Genomic DNA, 19,388 nt, shown 5'->3' on the forward strand with positions numbered 1-19,388 from the left:
GTTTGGCAAGCAAGTGGTACATGTAAGAGTCTCCTTATGAAAATTAATCTACTGAGGTCACAGGCATAATCACATGGGTCACAGAGTTTAATCTGCCCCCTCAGGGAACACCAGACCCTGTAGAGAAATTTGAGAAATTATGAAAAATAAAATACATTTCTGGGTATTGGCTTTGCTCTTAAACAAAAGACTGAAAACCCACAAAGTCCCTAATCCATCTGCTCTGGAGGAAAATTAGGGTTGGCCATCCAGATATGCGGGTGGACATCAGACTCTAGTATCTTCATTCAGTGTTCTATTAAGTGCTTACTACACCCATCTTAGTGACTTACCTTTACCTCCATGAAAAGGCAAGAGTTTAACAAATGGTTAATTTAACATATTTAAATAAGGCTCTTAGATATTTACTTTCTCATTTACACATTAATTCAAAGGGCAACATGATGTACACATTAATTTTAATTTTGACCAATATATTTTTCTGATGTTTAACAATGAACTGTTTCACTTTAATTATCTGTTGATTCTATAACGGCAGTATACTAGTACAAATTAATAATGAATGTTTTCCAAAATCATCAACACAGGGTGTGTTGTTTTGTTGTCCACATCAGCTGTTGAGGGAAATACTGCAATAATGAAAAACTAATTTTATCACCAAAACAGTCAGTCAGACTAAGATGCTAGTAAAATTGTGAGATGGTTAACCAGGAATCCTGCAAAATGTACGCTGAGCAAGGAAACAAAACATACTTAAGTAGAGGAAAGACAAAAATTAAATACTTGGTGTTAAAAGTGCATGTATAAGTGTTCTTATAATTATCAAAATAATGCAACTGAATAAAGGATTACATTATTTCATTGTTGGGTTGTAAGTGAGTTTTAATTTTAGATGTTTTTAGTTTTATTATTATTTAACTTGACTTTAAACAATGTAATATCCCTGAAATATGTAACTAAAACTAATTGTGCTGTTTTTAAATTTCATTCTTCTTTTGATACCTGCTTCCATGTTAGTTCCCAGAAAGAGGTTATCAGTTGCCAAGATCTAATGTTATTTGATAAAACTGCTGTTGGTGTCTGAGTGGTAGACAGTCACAGGAAATTCCGCAAGTGTCTCTGAGTCATAGCCCTTGACATCTTCCAATTCCCTTCAGCTCTGAGAGTTTTGTATTTAGACACAGTCAAGGATCAAGGTTATTATGAAGGGCAGGAAGAGGATACTGCATCATATTTACAAGGGCAACAGTGAGATGTACAATGAAAAAGTAAAGCCTATATTCCAGGTCTCCCAGTCAATGGCTAAACAGAATGATTCCCTCAATTTTAAGGCCATGTTCATAACAGTTAAAAATGAAATAATTTTTGTCTCCTGTGATCTTCTGTCTTTCACTTGCTTATGTCCACTTGTCTCTTTTAGCAAACCTATGCAACAAATGGGAAAGGGAGTTTGATTAATTGCGCAGTTGATTGCACCTTTCAAATGCTATAAACGCACGATTGTTTAGACTTGGCAGGATGAAGTCCTGCCCAAACTATATATTTAAAAAATATGCTATTTCTAAAATTAAATCCCAATTCATCATTTCTGTTGAAGTTGTTACCATATCAGAGAAAGTATTTAAGAAGATTCCCTGAGGGCTGTAAGTAAATAGAACTGAACTCAAACGACAGGCAGTTTATACAGAGTGCATTCCTTAGTGATACTGTGTGAAACTGAGACCAAATAAGGCCAGTGAAATTAACTGAACAGGTAACAACCATTAACAGTACTTAACACTTTGATTAATTTGTCATATTTGGGTTGACAAAAATTACAATTATCATCTGTTTTATTATATCGGACATTATAGAGTTTTTGTTATGTTACAAGAAAATCACTAATCCGTTTTATGTGTGTGCATCTATATGTAGTCATTACGTACGTTTTTTTTTTTTCTGCTTTCGTACATATCTGTATTACAATATTTGTTTTTATTCAGATGTGCTTAAATGAATCGAAAACCAAAAGTAAAGTTAGTGATTCAGATTCCTACCTAGAATTAGTGGAACCATATTGTGATAATGTCTCTGCACGAACAGTAAACATAGAAAGGAAATGGTAGATTCTGTCAGGTGGCCAGAAAGAACCCCTTCATCAGGAAAGAAAATGGTTTTCAGTGGGCAGGGTGGGTTCCCCTCAAACACCAGCAGAAATGTCCAAGAAACAACAGCAGAAGTCTTGCAACTCTAGATCCAATGAGCCATACCTACTGTAATCTATCTAGGGAGGAAGGCATGGTGGGAGTGACCCCAGCAGGGCTGTTATGGGAGTGCAACTAGGTGTGGATAGAAGGCGAAACTCCTTAGAAGGGGTGTGACCTTTTTACAACAGCTATAATCCGAGAACTTCTGTTTGTCTCTGTGCAGCTCGTGCTTCATTTTCTTGCCATTAACATGGAATTGGTGCAATCTAACTGCATATGCAACAAACAGATTTTCCAGAAATTACAGCTAATGTTTTACAGGTGCAGGTTCACCTGCAGCAAGACCTAAATTCAGTAACACTTAATTATTGTGAAAAATCTATTTTGTATATATCAAGTATATGAGGGGGGGAAAAGATTAGTTTTGATGAGAAACATGAGGCCTAACAGGAAACCATTCTAATCATATATTATTATTCATATTATGCACACATCTCTCATAGCAACTGTGTTTCAATTAAAATGTTTATGCATTACTTTCATGACGAAGCCATAATTGTGACTTCTGCCAGGTGCCAGGTGGACCTCTGGACCGATAGATAACAGCTGTCAAGTCATCATAAATGGAAAGATAAAACATTCAGAAATTACATGCAAATTAAACCTTGGAGATGGAAAGTCTAGAGACCTACCCTAGAGCTGGCATTTCAATATCAATAAAAAAAAATACATTTGAACTTTTTAACTCATATTCATAAAAATGGTACAAAACTGTTTTGATTTTCCAATCCCGCCTTCGATAACTTGTGAAAGCATCCCCTAGTGACATAATTATGTAATAATTTTCCTGTTTGAAATACGTATCTCAGTATTTTTGACAAAGACAACTCGAGAACTTGAACTTAAGTTATGAGATATCACCCACACCTTCTGAAAGTAATTTTCCCCATGGATAGTGAAGACAGAAGTGATGTGTTTAAGGCTTTACTTTACTTAGCTGCATGATTCTAGTTAACATGAATACAGTTTACATCTCTGTAAATTGCACACAATTATGCTACTAATAGCTACATATCATAAGAGTAATGTGAACTGATAGCACACTGTAAAGTACAAATGTAATACAAAAATAATGCTGCAGTATACAAAGTACAAAAATCTGATCACAAAGTTATTGTCAGTAGTGCTTTAAACCATGGGGGGTGGTGGGAAACAAACCTCCAAATTAATTGCAGCAGTCTGATTATCAATCACATTGTATCTAAAACCTTGGTCACTTTAATAATAATTAACACAAGAAAACCTGAAGGAAAAATAAATGCCCATCACAATTTTCATATGATTTTATTAGGAGAAATTGGGGTTCTGTAGAAAATACAACTATATGTTTGAGGTGCACAAGAGGATGAATAAGCAAATAACTATACATGTATTTGTGATGTATTTTACAAATAAATACTTGGATAAATTGAATGGCACAGCAATGGTACTTTTCAATAAAATCCATCAGATCAGATATATTTAAATCTTGAGAAACATGTACAAGAGACTTGATTTAATAAACAAGAGGTGGACAATTTGTTTGATTAGGTTCTTTTTATAGAAGAATCCTTGAAAATTGTGATTTGATTTGTGGGTCTTGAAAGATCTAGTCCACATTTTGTATTTCATGCATACCTTTCATTACTCTCCTCAGCTGAACACAAAAATATATTTACAAACAGATTTACATGGTTGAGACTAAAGTATAACAACCTCATATCTTTGAGACATAACATGGTTTAAGAAATTAGCCTAAATACTTGTTGAAAAGTATTCTCACCATGTGGAGTTTTCCCTTAGGAAATATACAGTCTTCATTATTTTAGATATTTAACAGGGAAGGTGTTCAAATTTAAGTAAAAATATAAGAGAAAATATTTAATAAATATGATATATCCACATTTCTTAGGATCCAATGATATACATATGAATTTGAAAATTTCAAATTGGAAAGACTAGGTGTTATCGAAGCTTCTGTCCACAGCATTACTCTAGGCAAACCCATGGCAAAGTTATTTTATATACTGAGAATTGGTACCAAATTTAATTTTAAAACACTTCATCAGGCAAAACATTTATAAAATAATTTCATCAGTTAAAATAGCAGCATCACAAAAGAAATAAAGACCATGTCTATTGCAGCAGGATATTCATGAAAAAAAGAAAAATGGTTGTCTTCCTTGATAAATCATGCTTTCAAGTCTATGTGCATCAAATCACATATATTCAAAAATAAAAACATTCATAGCTTTTCAAAACATTTTAAAATTTTATGATTTATGTGTATGTTATGAAACTTTATCTGAATATACATATATACACATATATACACACACTTCATAATCCGTATTGGCTTACTTGGTAGTAGTCTGCAGTCTTTACTTCTGATATTGCTGACACATATTACATATCAAAGTCCGAATTTAAAATCAATTTGAGCCCATGGCAACCAGCACTGAGTATTAGTGGCTTTTTGTCTAGTTTGGTATTATTTCATGGATTGAATGGAGTAGGTTTATCTATGGGGTTTTATGTCCTTTCATTTCTGGCTCTCCACATTCTGAGAAGCACAGTCCGTCGAAGGGGTGTGTTTACTGAAATGACTACGTATATGAAAGGAAGAAAATGACCTGGCTACGGTATTATTAGTAATACCCTCTATGAAATGTTCTGTGTCAGACAGTATGAAGGGAAGTCATTACAATCTATTATCATCCTACCGCTGGTTAAGAAAAGGAAATGTAGTACTACATTTAAATAAAGTACTATGCTAGTAAATGCAAGAATTGAAATTAACTTGTCTTACTATCGAAACTTTCTGTTATTAGAGATGCAGAAAGACCATTTTCATCAGTTATCAGTTTCTCAAGTGGAATCTAAATCACAAATTAAAGGTATTGTTTCCCAAGCAATATTAATTGTCTTCATTTTGCTAATGTAACAGTACATTCAGTATGACACTATCATTGATGTCATAGGTATACATTTATTAATAATGTATCTAGTTTCTTCCTTCATCTGCTTTAGTTCAACCTTATGTAGGAATACCTCTGTAAGGTAACAAGGATTGAGATATTAACATTTCACAACAGATTCCCAACCTTCCAGTCATTTAAAGCACTGTTCTCAAACATATTTAAAGGCCATTTGAGGAGAATTGTTTAGTAATTCATTATTTTATTTAAGATTCTGGAGCAGACAGATATTTGTGGGCCTTCAAACCACAATTCTTCTATTTTCAGTAGATGTTCTACTTGGATAATACATTGGAACAGATATCTCAGTTGTTTAATTTTAAATACCAGTACACCCTGATTCAAGTTCCCCACTTTCTTTCTTTTTTTTTAATTTTGTGGTCATTTTATTTTGCTGCTCTTCCGATTTCCATAAAACTTTTAGACTTATGTATTTGTTATTATGATATAATTGAGCTTCTCCAACTGACATCCTGCTTGATAATGCTCTTTGTGTTACACTTTTCTGTTTGTTTCTTTAAAGGAAGCAGAGTTATAACCATCCTTGTTAACAGAAAATATCGATTAAGGTATCCTGACAATGCCATGCATGTCAAATCCATGTATTTTAGAATTTGACTTCTTCGTTATACAGTTACTTTCAGTTTATACATCTTTCCTTACTGAATCCCTTGATACTGTTCAGCATGTTCTTCTGGGGTTTGAAGAATGCTCTTTTCAGGAGAAAAAAAAAACTAAAATGTAACACCATTTACCGTAGAGAAATTGAAATTCGGAATATCATATGCACATTTTGAATCTATTCAGGTGAAGTATGATTTCCATGGGGGTTGTTTGTAAACATAGAATACATTTGATACTGCATTTAAAACAAATGGAAAAAACCCTGGAAAATGGAAAATAACCCACATTTAAGTACAGTACCAGTTCTCCAACAAATGTGCATGTTTGAGAATAGTGGCCTTAAAGTGCATTTCTGTGTAAAGTAATGCAGTCCATTTATTTATCACCCTCGAAACAACACTTACCACACTGCAATCGAATGTGAAACTTTTCAACACTTTTTTGTATTACCAGAGGTTCCAGCCGAGTCCTTCAAAAGGTAATCTATTGTCCTACACAGAGTTATTCCTACAGCTCAGGCGAAGTGAAGTCTTGGAGACCTCCGTGTTCATGGTGGACAGGGGAAAGTGCTCATAGTCATCCTCAAGAGGGCCGCACTTGCAATGAAGCACCACCGATTTCACCTCCTTCTTGAAATTGTTGTTCAGGAAGCCATAGATGATGGGGTTCACACAAGTAGAGGACATGGCAACCAAGTGACAGAGGGAGAAGATGAGGTTGTGGTGGCAGTGTTCGACAGCCTCAGAGTTCCAGTCGGCCACGGTGTTGAAGGTGTTGAGGGGCAACCAACAGATGGCAAAGGCAGAAACCAGAGATATCAGCATGACGTTTATTCTCCTGCTGTGAGTCATTCTCTGGTTGTCCTCGCAGGTCCTGTCCAGCATGTCCTTGCGCTTACACAGGCGGGCGTAGATCCTTATGTAGCACACCAGGACAAAGATCAAAGGGATGCAGTACTGGAAGATCAGCAACCACGTGGTGTAGATGAGCTTGTGCTGGTGGGAAGGCCAGTTCTCTGTGCAGATGGCCTTGTCTGCCAAGGAGGCCATGAAGAAGGAAAGATCACTGTAGGGCTCTTCTGTCAGAATGTGGAAGGCCAAGAACGGCAACGAAATAAAACAAGCCAGCATCCATATGATGACTACAGCCAGGTATGCCTGAGGCACTGAGGGTTTCCATCCTGCAGGGTTAATAATGAGCTGGTGTCTCTCCAAGGCAATTAGGACCAGGGAAAGGATGGAGACAGTCACCGACATGCACTGCACAAATGGCATCATCTTACAGAGAACCTCCCCAAAAATCCAGTAGTCCATGATGGTGTAGACCAACGTGAAGGGTAAACAGAACGCACATACCATGATGTCTGAGAATGACAGGTTGGCAATGAGTATACTGGTGACATTGGCCTTTTCTTTCTGCCTGGCTATTACGCATATCAAACCCACATTGCCCACAAGCCCCACAATCATGACACTGCAATAGGAGGCCACCAGGAAGACAGTGATGCCTGGGGAGGTCTTACAATTGTCTACAAATGGAGGAAAACCATTGATCGTACTGTTAAAAGAGAGAGACTTATTTCTGGAGAAAATAAAGGATGTCTCATCCAGGCTAAGAAATCTGGTCCTGTTTGTGGCACCCATCAGGAATGTATCAGAAGACACAGAACTGCTTGCTCATTTCAAAGGTCAATGTAGGAAAGGAACACTGAAGACCAAATGAAGGGAGGCACCTGTAGGAGAGAAGAGAAATCATAAATGATATATATCGTTGCCATAATCCCATTAACATTTTAAAATACAAAATTGAGTCATAAAAGGGTATATATTTCCACTCAGGTACTGATGGGAGAAAAATGCAGTTAAAAATAGAGAAATATTTCAAATTCTGAAGGATGAGTTTTCATGCCTGTTTACATACCTCAAACATCTGGCTTTAAAATAATTATGTATCCCTGAGTACAAAACCGTTCACATTTGAGGTTACTGTGAAATATTGTAATCTGAGAGCTGTGGTGCCAGTTGACATAATTTTTGACAATAGGTGTGGGGGATGTAGTAAAATGTAAGGATTAACATTTTCAGGTATCTAATGTACTGTGTGACTGGGGGGTGAGTCAGTCAAGGAAGATATTGGTAGGACACTCCTCTCATGGTAGGCTTACTACAATGCTTCAGTTGAAGACTAGAGAAATACAAATTATCAAATGATTCTTCATTCTCTCAGTGTTTACGTCTTGCAAGTGGCACAATAAATAATTAAAAGAAAGCAGGAAAGTGTGTGATCGGTCTCCTGCGTTGACTAGAGAGGTTTCATCTTGTAATATGGATGACTGTACACAAAGTTGCTGCTTCTTCAATTCCAAATTTTCATTGCTTAACACAAATGTTGTGATTTCTGACTTCCAAATAAGACCACCATTAATATTCAAAATTGCTTCACTTGATTTGTTTTAAAGCACATATACATCCACAGAGTTTTAGGAGAATTTTATTGAAACAGCAGTTTAATTACTTTCATATGCTAAGGATGATCAATGTCAAAACGCTCTTGAAAGAGGTCCCTAGAAATGGAGACTGGAATGTCAGCAATGTTTAAGGTTAAGAGGACAGCCAAAAACATGGGGGAATGGGACAACTGTCTTTTAAATCTCTATCATAAATGTCATTGTAAAATACGGAATAGTTCTAATAGTTCAACATCTGTTGTTGTTGATTTTTGTCTGTCTGTTTTGTTGAGGTTCTGGGAGTGGTAAAGTAGTGGAATATTAGCCATTAAAAACAGATATGCACAGCGTGAGTTCAATTCCCAAAATGAATTATTTATGCATGTATGTATTCATAATTGTATGAATTTGCAGTTTTGTCCCTTTTCAAAAGACACCCCCCACACGCACACTTCCAGTAACAAAATATATTTCTTATCTAGCTGTATTGATTTAAGCCTGCCATTCAGTGCTAGCAATTTTATTCATACTGCTGCATTATTCCACATTTCAGTAATTTGTGATGTTAACAGCATATCAAAAGTTGATATGTAGATGGCATGAGTGGCCATAAGCATACATCACGCCCACTAAGGGAATACTTTGTTTGACTTTAAAACACAATAGATACACATCAGCTACATTATGAATTGCCGTGTGGGATCAAGAATAAATTAGTTTTATTAGCTGCATGAAGTCCACACACACAAACAATTACTGCATACAGTTAATATCAGAGTGTATTAAAAACTTGCCAAACATGGATTTAACAGGACTCTGGTGTAGTGCCGTGACAAGACAAAAAAAAAAAAAAGCACAATAATCGAAACGGTAGCAGCCGATACAACTGGAAGGTATTTCAGAAACGTGCCTTTATTACGCCTCCAATCATGTAAAGCAGAAAGAATAAAATAGCCACAAAAGTTCTTTCCACATCAGGCTCTATTGCTCGTAGTGTTGTTATATCCTTCTTTGTTTTTATAAAGAAACACAACACTGTCCCACAATCGCTCTGCCTCCTCCGACAACAGGGGATGGACTTCCAACAATGACCAGGTTTTACAAAAAGCTCTGGAACAGCATGGACACTGATGCCAGTGGAACCGAGGCAATGATGAACTCTCCAATACTGCATCAAAGTCAGTCAAGGACAAACCAAAGCACAATCTTTTTCCCATACAATCCCTGCTGTAGACATTATTATTCATAACTATTTGAATACAAGTGAATACAGTAGGAAATAATAGAGAGCGAAGGTCATTTACCTTAAAAGGGAGCTTGATTCAGTTTTATAGATCAATGTATTGAGAATTTCTCTCAGATTTTCTTCGTATTCTAAACTGTTTTAGCTGCAAATACAGAATGACACCATTACAGAGGGAACAAAAAAATATGGTTGTTGTGAACCCAGGGTCAGATGTTATCAAACAGGAACAATGGAGGACCAAGAAGATAGTTCCCAAAAGATTAGTTCACTCCATCACAATGGGCAACAGACTGAGGGATCCTTCTACAGAGACACTTCTCCAACTACAGCCAAAGACAGAGGAACAGGAGAACTGAATTGTCCCTATAATCGCCATCTTTAATTAATCCTAGTATAACAATTTAATCTAGTAAGGTTTTCATTTTTTTTAAAAGACTATAGTCCCTTTATGACTTTATGATGAAGTATTTTAGCATGATAGCAAGATTATTATGATTATCAACCAAAAAATATACAAATTAAAAGATATACTTTATGTACTTTAAAACTATCGAGAGGAAAATAAGAAGGATGTATTTTCAGAGCCTGATCAACTGCTAAAACATATTAAACAAGTGGATGGTGTGAAGTAGCTAGGAGCTGGAGAACTGAAGAACTAATGTATGGTTATTCTGTAAGTGGGAGTAATAGTAATGGAGCAATACCAAGGTCAGGACATGTGATTGATAACTGACAGAATGGACATTCTAAGGCAGGGGTGTCAGACTAGTCCTGGAGGGCTCAGTGTCTGCTGGGTTTCATTCCAGTCCAGCTCTTGGCTCCATGGGTTCAGTGTTTTGAGTCATCAAACAATTGTAAGGTATCAGCTATAACATTAACATAGGAAAGTTCTAGTTAAGCCTACCTGAGTAAATAATGGCATTAATTAAGTAATTGGGATCCCCTATTGGGACAAAAAACAGCAGCCCCCCAGGACTAAAATTTGACACCTCTGTTACTGAGAAGGACAGTGCATGTCCTGATGACAGTATTTGGAATAACCTGGCATTTAAACTTTAATATTCACAAAGAAATAGCAGGTCTTCCACACTACTGAGTGTCCTGTGTGAAACAGCTTTGTAAAACTCCTCCTAAGAGCTGTAGTCCATAAATCAATGTGAACATCACTCAGGACCACATTTTATTATTAGAAGATGATCCTGACCAAGAAGTATTGCACCTGTGCGAGGACACCTGTCTGGATGTCAGACTGAACGGGAATATTGATGCAATAATGACTATATGATAAACTTAAACATTAACAAAGAAATGTTATGTTGTTATAAAATCTTTTTTTTTTTTTTATAGAAATACTTTTCATTTGACCTTCAAGAAAATAGTATCTCATCTGGAATATAGAGGCTCTGAATTGTATGCATTTGCTTGACACTATTTTAATTTTCACATCTGTTTAATTTAATACAAACATAATAAATTCTCATAATAGGCCCTCCACTTCATTTGTCAGAGTTATGAATTTACATGAAACAATTACATTCTAAGCAGCATAACAAACATATACAGGTCTATAATGTGAAGCTGAGATATATCAAAAACAGCTGAATAATGCTTAAGTAACGATTCAGTTTGCAAAGTGTCTCATTTTTAAAAGGTTGTATATTGGAGACTGAAAACAAAGAGACTTTGAAACCAAGCCCAGAGCATTTATTCAATACAATGAACAAAACACTGGTACTTTTCTTAAAAGGGAACAAAAGGCTTAAGGGAGAAACAGTAGTCAGTAAGAACACAATAAAAAATAAAACCAAAACAGAAGAACTAGAAGACAATTTTTGATTGAAGGATTAATATTTATGAATACATCAGTCACTGAAGAAACCAATGCGTCATACAGCCCTGGCTACAGCTGGCTGCAGCACACAATTTAGATAAACCATAAATTAAACCAATTCCCACATGTATCTATTTCTCCAGCTATGAAAAACAATTAGTCTCTTTTGATGATTAGCAAACCAATTTTGTTTTCCATCTGTAGATATAATAAACGTATATAAAAGGATACTCAAATAAATACATATTTAATGTAAGTCACAGGGTGTTCTGTTTTTGTGCTTGCTGTCTGTTGCTGCTCCTTGGACAGCTATTTTCCTAGGTAACTATTAACAGTAATAATAATAAATCTAATAATAAATTCTCAGTTCTTCTGCACCATATCTGCTGGTGAGCTGCCGCTGCATTCCACATAGGAGACTGTATTCTAGTTATAAAGCAATTTGATAACAATTACACATGCTTCGGTAGAATGCCATTTGTGAAACTTGCGGTCTGTACTGGTTTTCTTTTTTCTTTCTTTTTTTATTGGATATTTTTATACTTTTTTTGTCTCAAAAGCCAAATATGCCATTTAGAAAATAATAGAATATTCTAGACTAGAATCTATAGAATATAATTATACATAAGAATGTATAATATATACCAGTCTTTCAAAGATTCCTGTTACCATTGCACACCTCTCCATTCAACAATCATGTTATTGTGTATTCCTGCTCAGATGCAATCCTTGATATGATATATATTTCCAATATACAATATAGTGTTCATAGTTTATTGCGGGTTGTCAAATCATAAAGGAAACAATGTCTCATTGGATTTCTATATTAATTTCCCAGTTGATATATGAACAGTGATACATTATTTAAACTAATACAAAAAAATCCTAAATATGTTGGACATAATATCACGAATAAGAACAGCACAGTTGACGTGTTGTGTTTATTGTCCACACTAGTGAGTGTTCTGCAACACTGTAAGAGTTTTTTTAAAACATAATTTGTATACAATAATATCCATACGTGAACTCAGGATAGCACTGACCAGAAAGAAGCAAAACATTTCACCTGTGTGAGGATACCTGTGCAAATTATTAAAAACAATCACAACAGACAAGATAAGAAGTTGTTTGCAGTTTTTTCTGGTACAAGTAACTGTATCACTCAATTTATGTAAAGCGATATGAATTAAATATTACACCTGTCTGTTAATATTAATAATACATTCATGCTGTTAATATTATTTATTTCATGACCATGACCTTAAATATCTGTTCTCTTAACAGATCTGTAAAGGTCCTTTTTCCACGTCCATTTTATCAAATGGACATGGTTTTACATTGGGATTCTCATCTCCTGGTCTCCAGACACCAGGTTTATTTCAGCAACACAATTCCATTAGTTTAAGTAATGCCAATTTCTGTAATCTATGCATCATCATCCTACTAGGCAAAGTCAGCCTAGCAGACACATGTATCTTAAGTGGAGGAGTTTAAAAAGGGAGCAGGAAGAGGCAAGGTCTCCAGATTAGTTTGCCAACAACAGCCTTTTCTTTTTGTCCAACATATTATCTAGTTTGACTAGAAAACACACATGTGATTGTTCAAAATCCAAATTTAATTCTGTCTCAGTGGTTACAGGAGCAATTTGTCCATAAGCATGTGCCAAATAGGCTGGGATCACCGCATGCCTCCTTTTTGAAACAAAGGGAATGGAAGTGCAAATTTGACACCTGAAAGATGTTTGTATTTTTCAACTTGTTTTTCTGCACAGAAAAGATGCACAGCATTTAACTCTGCCTCCATTCACAGAGAGAGATAAGTGCAAGAGATTGCAGCAATGCTGAACTGTTAGCTTTGTGATAGCCCTTAAAAAGGCAAAACTAAAATAACAAAGCTCAAGACTTATTTTCTGCAATCCTGAACCCATCAAGATAAGTATAATACTACTTAAAAAATAATAATACTTGCAAATATATACACTCCTACACATAAAAACCTTATGCATTTATTTCAGAATTTTACTCATTTTTTGTTTGATAAATATACTATATGTTTAATTTTAATATATTAACAAATACCTTATTAAAAAAATCTAAATTTGTATTCAGATTTGTGTTTTTAAAACTATAGTATGAGCTGATTTTCTTCTTGATTTCTGTTTGTTTTAATATATCCCTCCCGAGTCCCAGACCCAGCAATATTCCCAGTAGGTACAGATCATCTATAATAAGTAATAATAAGAGAACACTAGTCTGACAGAGAGACACAACATAAAACACAACAGATTAATGTAGTTTGTCAGTGCACACTTTTGTACCTGAACTTACAAAGAAATAAAATTTACCTGGATTCCAAGATAAAATCTCCACAAATTCATGAGGTTTTTGGACCCAGCTGGATCTGAGGCAGTCCTGTTCCATGTACACTGCTGATAATACAGCCAGTCTGCTTCTGTGGGTTCTGAGTGACGAAGCGATCCTGGAGAGTGAAGTATTTTAGGAAGCAGAATGCCACTGTATTATCACTAAGGCTTCGCTGCCTTCTAGTGGGAACACAACAGACTGCACCATTACCACACAATGATTGATTGTGGTCTTAGGCACTGGACCAGGAGAACTCAAACACAGTTACTCTTATAGTTCTCTAAATCACCATTATCAATAGATTGGGAACACAGAAATCAATTAAGAAGATGTCATAAGGCGAACTGGTCTTTGAGGACTGAAAGTGAATGTGTTTGTTGCCGATAATCTGTACATGACTGAATTTGCTTAAACGCCTGCCTAATTGATCTGAATCTAGTGTCTCTGATTCTTTAAAAATGGAAGATACTAAGCTGACCTAACCATAGGCTCTTCAGGACCATTGTTGGAGATTATCATTTAGATACAAATGATATTTGAATAACAATTATTTTGCTGAAATGCCTTTTATGGAGATATACATTTTTTTTCTGTGGAGTTTTAGTTTGTTTGAGCTATTAAATAACATCTCTCCTCAGGCTGCCAAAATTGCCAAGTTCCTATCCATTTTCAAACAAGAAATACAAACTAATTGATATTAATTGGATATGGCAGGAAATATGGGCAGGAGATAAAGGCATATATACAGAGTATGACAGCTGGAATGGAAAAATCCTGTGGTGTGTGGAAGGCAGGGAAAGGGAGGGCATAGTGATGGGCAGCTGAGATGAGGTTTAGATGTTAAGCTTGGGGCTTTAATTTGACTTTTCAAAGTTACAGATATAAAATAGTCATGACAGAAAAAATAAGTTTTTCTCTGTGTTGCTGAAGGTGTTGTTCCATGTGAAGATCTGTACTTTTTTCATTATGCTAATCAGTCCCTGAACAGTTTCTACACACCCTTTTAATAATACAACCCCAATTCCGTTAAAGTTTGGACAGTATGAAAACTGCAAAAAAACACACAAAAAAAAGTCATTTGAAAATTAAATTCACCCTGTACTATATTGAAAACTCATGATTAACTTATTAACACATTATTTGATGTTTTACTTTGTGAATTTAATTTATTTTTGAAAATATACACTCATTTCAGATGTGCAAGTTACCCATGCCATGGGCACTGACACACCCCCATACCATGACAGATGCTGGCTTTTGGACCTGATGCTGATAACAGCTTGGATGGTCCTTTTCCTCTTTGGCCCAGAGAATATGATGGCTGTTTTGTCCAAAAACTATTTGAAATGTTGACTTGTCGGACCACAAAACACGATTCCACTGTGCTACTGTCCATCTCAGATTAGACCGAGCCCAGAGAAGTCGGTGGTGCTTCTGGACAGTGTTGATGTATGGCTTCTGCTTTGCATAGTAAAGCCTTAACTTGCATCTGTGGATGCAGCGGCAAATGGTGTTGACCGACAAATGTTTACCAAAGTATTCCCGAGCCCATGTCAGGATATTCATTACAGACTCATGACGGTTTTTAAGACAGTGACGTCTGAGGGATCGGAGATCACGCGCATTCAGAAGTGGTTTTCGGCCTTGCCCTTTATGCACTGAGATTTGACCGGATTCCTTGAATCTTTTAATTATATTGTGCACTGTAGAAGGTGAAATGCCCACAATCCTACCAATTTGTCTTTGGGGAATGTTGTTCTCAAAGTATTGGATTATTCGCTGACGCATCTGTTGGCAGATTGGCGAGCCTCGACCCATCCTTGCTCTTGAAGGACTAGGACTTTTTTGGAGGCTCCTTATAGACTATGATTACACGATTGCCTCACCTGTTTCACATCACCTTCTTATTTCAACTTGTCACATCGCTATTAGTCCTAAATTGCCCCTGTCCCAACTTTTTTGGAACGTGTTGCATGCATCAATTTCAAAATAAATGTTTACCTTCCAAAAACTATGCAGTTGATTAGGTAAAACATCAAATACCTTGTCTTTATATGTTTTTTGTTTAAATACCAGTCAAAGTACATTTACAAATCAATCCTCTTTGTTTTTATTAGCATTTTCCATACTGTCCTAACTTTTTCGGAATTGGGGTTGTAAAACAAACAAACAAAATTACATCAAGCCAATATTTGAAAGATCCTGAACAACTCATATTCACAACACTGTACTGTGATTTATTAGAGATATCTAATCACTTTTGTGTTTACATGCACCACTATCTCTGTTTGGGAGTTCCAGGTTATTTCAGGTCTCATCTTATGATCCCAATAACCACAGTGCTTTTAGCTCACACTATTTGTGACCATGGATATGCTTCTAAATTCTTTTGAAAAAAAAACTATAATGAGAGTGGACCATGTTTGACAAGTTTCACACACATTTTTAGGCTTTCAATAGGAACCATAGGGGTTTGACTAGTTTGTGTATTCTTTATGGATCATTTTCTTATTACAGTAAACATGCAATTGATGAAAGATGTAGACAAGAACTGAGCAGCAATATATGTGTATAGTCACTGTGTTGTCCAATTCAGATATTCATTAAATAGTCAAGATTGTGCAGGACAGAACATTCTGATTCTATTGCCATAGTTTTAATCTATTGAATCTGACCAGCTCTTAGTTAGCATGTACAACAGGTACGTTAAAAAATTAATACACAGATCTTTGTTATTAGAGAGCAAAAATAGTCTTACCACAGCAGGACTGTTTTCACTGCAGTCACAGTTCAATTTAGAACATTTACACAATTTGTATACGATTTTGTAGGGAGAGGCCCTGTAATGTCTTTGAAGCCCTCCAGAGGACCTCATATCCCAGGTTGAGATGCACGGCAGGGTAGGTGTATGAGAAGGAATACCTCTAACTTCACTTTTATGTTGTTGCATGACTTTGGTACAACTTCTTCAACTTAATTCATTATTTCTGAATGATCCCACTGGTGAAGATTAATTAAATAATAATTGCATTGACACGAGATTGAGCTTCTACAGGTGTCTACTGCTGAAGTAGGGAATCTGCTTTCAACTTTATTTAATTAATCAGTTGAACAACTTAGACAGAGAACAAACTGGGGTGAATGGTGTAGTCTTTTGGCAGGCCAACTTGCATAAAAGCACAGAGTAAATAAATAGATGTCTGATTCTGATCATCTTTTTTCAGTTGTCTTTAGGCTTGTGCGCAATCCTTTGTTGGGTCTTTCTTCAGGACAGCTTTGGCACTACAGTCCTTTTTGTTTACAATGATCTCACAGTCTAGAGGGACTTCTACTGCAGTTTCAATCCTGGAAATAACAGGCAGGGAAAAAGCATGATTTGAAAAGAAGCAGCTCATTCTACCCATCAGTTAAAAGGGCAATCAGCCCTTTATGGTTTTCTGAACATAATGTATATATGTACTAGGTTCTCTGTTATTAAGAGTAAGATCATAATATTCATCATCAGCATCATCAATATTTCACATCCAACACATTTAAGCATCTTACTTGTTGCAGCAACTGATGCCTTGAGTGATGCATTCACACTCATAACAGTCCTTCATCCAACGAGATCCAAACGTATGCATAACACCATCCGTATCTTGACAACCTAGAAACACAAGCATTATCATGGATATGTCATCATGGATATGTATTATTTATGTAATTTATATGTATTAAATCTAAGCTTGTAAGTTAGATTCACTCAAGATCTGCCATTTATGATGATGATGCAACACAGTAACTATTCATACTCATACTCAGTTTTTGGATTTCCATTGAACAGACAATTATTATTTTATCAAATTTTGCTGATATCATAAATACGGGGAAGTCTTAAGTTGGTCCAGTTACTAATTACTTACATTTGGTAATTAAGAGTTCTGGAAAATGAGAGAACCTTGTGGTCATTGAAGACCAGAGTTTGAGACCCTTGCTGAAAATGGTTAACTTACCCTTCAGTGGGTCATTTATATTTTCTAGTACCAGTTGCTGAAAGGTGCACTGAGCACTGCATAGAGCAATCAAAGCCAAGAGACCAAGGGTAACACCAAGCAGGGAACTCTGTCAACAAAAACAACAAAGTATTTAAATATTATTTTCCCAAAAAATAAATACAGCAACACATTAAATATAAAGGCTTTATTCAACATCAGCAATTAATATTTCTGTACCAATCATAATCAAAAACAATATATATTTTCTTTCCATTGCCCAAGAATAAATCAATAAAGGTGCGTTAAACCTTTAATAAAATAGACAGAACAAGGTCAAATGATATCTCTGTGGCTTTGTGAAAAAGTAAACCGATATTCCACACATACTGCCTTGTTGTTTGGCTTTGCAATGCCATGTCATCAGAGCTTAAAGGTTTTAAAGTGTGTTGAATGAACTACCTGGATAACTTGTTCTAATCCCACATTATCATATTTCACTTTTGTGTATTTGTCTAATAGAATTATTCACTCTGCTTTGACTTAGCATAAAGGATATCATGAAAGTTGAAAGGGTCTGTGTGCACTGATATAATATTTACAAATATGGACTTTAAAAATAAACCCAACTGCAAACAATTATTCCCCTTCATACCCCTGGCTTCAGAAAGAAAACACAAAAGTGTAGAAAATACATTTAAAAAATAAACACAACCATAAAGACTTGACATCTAAAGCTATGGTCAAGAAGAATACAGAGAATACAATTCACTAGATAATGGTCTTGAGCAAAGGGAAAATGACTGAAAGTATTATATCAAAACTATTGTGAAGAGGTTTGTTACGAAGCAAATAAGGGACAAGTCATCAAATCTACACTAGAATAGACTTCTAGACTACATTCTGAACAGACATAAATCACAGGAAAGAGTTGAAGCACAACTGACCCAAAGATTGTCTCTGTACCTGTAAGGAATGGTTTGAAAGCTGAAAGCAAATACTGTTTGTTGTTGTAATCTATTGCATGTACTAGAATGCCATTGTGTGCCTTCTAGTTTAGATAATCAATACAATAGCATTATATTATGATATACATTTAAGCATTATAAACAATTAGATTAATTAAGCATGCAAATAATATGAAATTGTATTTAATTGTGCCTTAAATCACAGAATGTTAATTACCAAGAACACAGGACGAATGGTAAGTCTTACCATCTTGTGCACTATGCTTCTGAGTGGATGCTTGCGGCAGAGAAAGTCAGGCAGGTGATGAATTTATACTTTTTGGAATACTGTGCAATTTCAGATAAGGTATATATTTATGAGAACAAATCCGCACTTCTAGGGCAGTTCCTAAAAGTAAACATTAGTCATTAAATAAAGGCTTTATGAATTATTTTTTTTTACTTGAACTTTGCTTTTGTATTGTATCGTATTGGTGCCAGTTTGGCAATAGTGCCAAATCAATTTTCATGCAGAAAAAGTAATCATGACTTTCTGTACCTCAAACGTGATAAAGCACAAGTCTAAAGTGTGGGATTGCATAAAATTATGTTCAGAAGTGTGTATAATTTCCCAACACAGAGCTCCATACTTGAAAATTACTTTTGTTTTTTGTTTTAACTTTGAGCTGATGGCACTGATTTGGGAGTCTCTGAGAAGGGATATTCTATGATGTGATGCCAGGATAGGTGCAGT

At 35.5% G+C, this 19,388-nt stretch overlaps 2 protein-coding genes across 2 annotated transcripts; both read right to left on the reverse strand.

Annotated features, from left to right (window-relative positions):
- Window positions 1-3,462: 3,462 nt before the first annotated feature.
- npy4r (neuropeptide Y receptor Y4) lies at window positions 3,463-7,550 on the reverse strand. The gene has a single exon (XM_066693626.1). It carries the CDS (start codon window positions 7,468-7,470, stop codon window positions 6,319-6,321), a length of 1,152 nt encoding a protein of 383 aa, XP_066549723.1. The 5' UTR covers window positions 7,471-7,550; the 3' UTR covers window positions 3,463-6,318.
- Window positions 7,551-15,595: 8,045 nt separating this feature from the next.
- Window positions 15,596-18,964, reverse strand: LOC136715796 (beta-microseminoprotein). The gene is made up of 4 exons (XM_066693178.1): window positions 18,903-18,964; window positions 17,709-17,817; window positions 17,260-17,362; window positions 15,596-17,058 (listed from the first exon to the last, which is right to left on the reverse strand). Exons 1-4 carry the CDS (start codon window positions 18,903-18,905, stop codon window positions 16,944-16,946), a joined length of 330 nt encoding a protein of 109 aa, XP_066549275.1. The 5' UTR covers window positions 18,906-18,964; the 3' UTR covers window positions 15,596-16,943.
- Between the last annotated feature and the right edge of the window lie 424 nt (window positions 18,965-19,388).

Source organism: Amia ocellicauda, chromosome 20, assembly GCF_036373705.1.
Source record: "Amia ocellicauda isolate fAmiCal2 chromosome 20, fAmiCal2.hap1, whole genome shotgun sequence".
In the NCBI taxonomy this organism is placed as follows: Eukaryota; Metazoa; Chordata; class Actinopteri; order Amiiformes; family Amiidae; genus Amia; species Amia ocellicauda.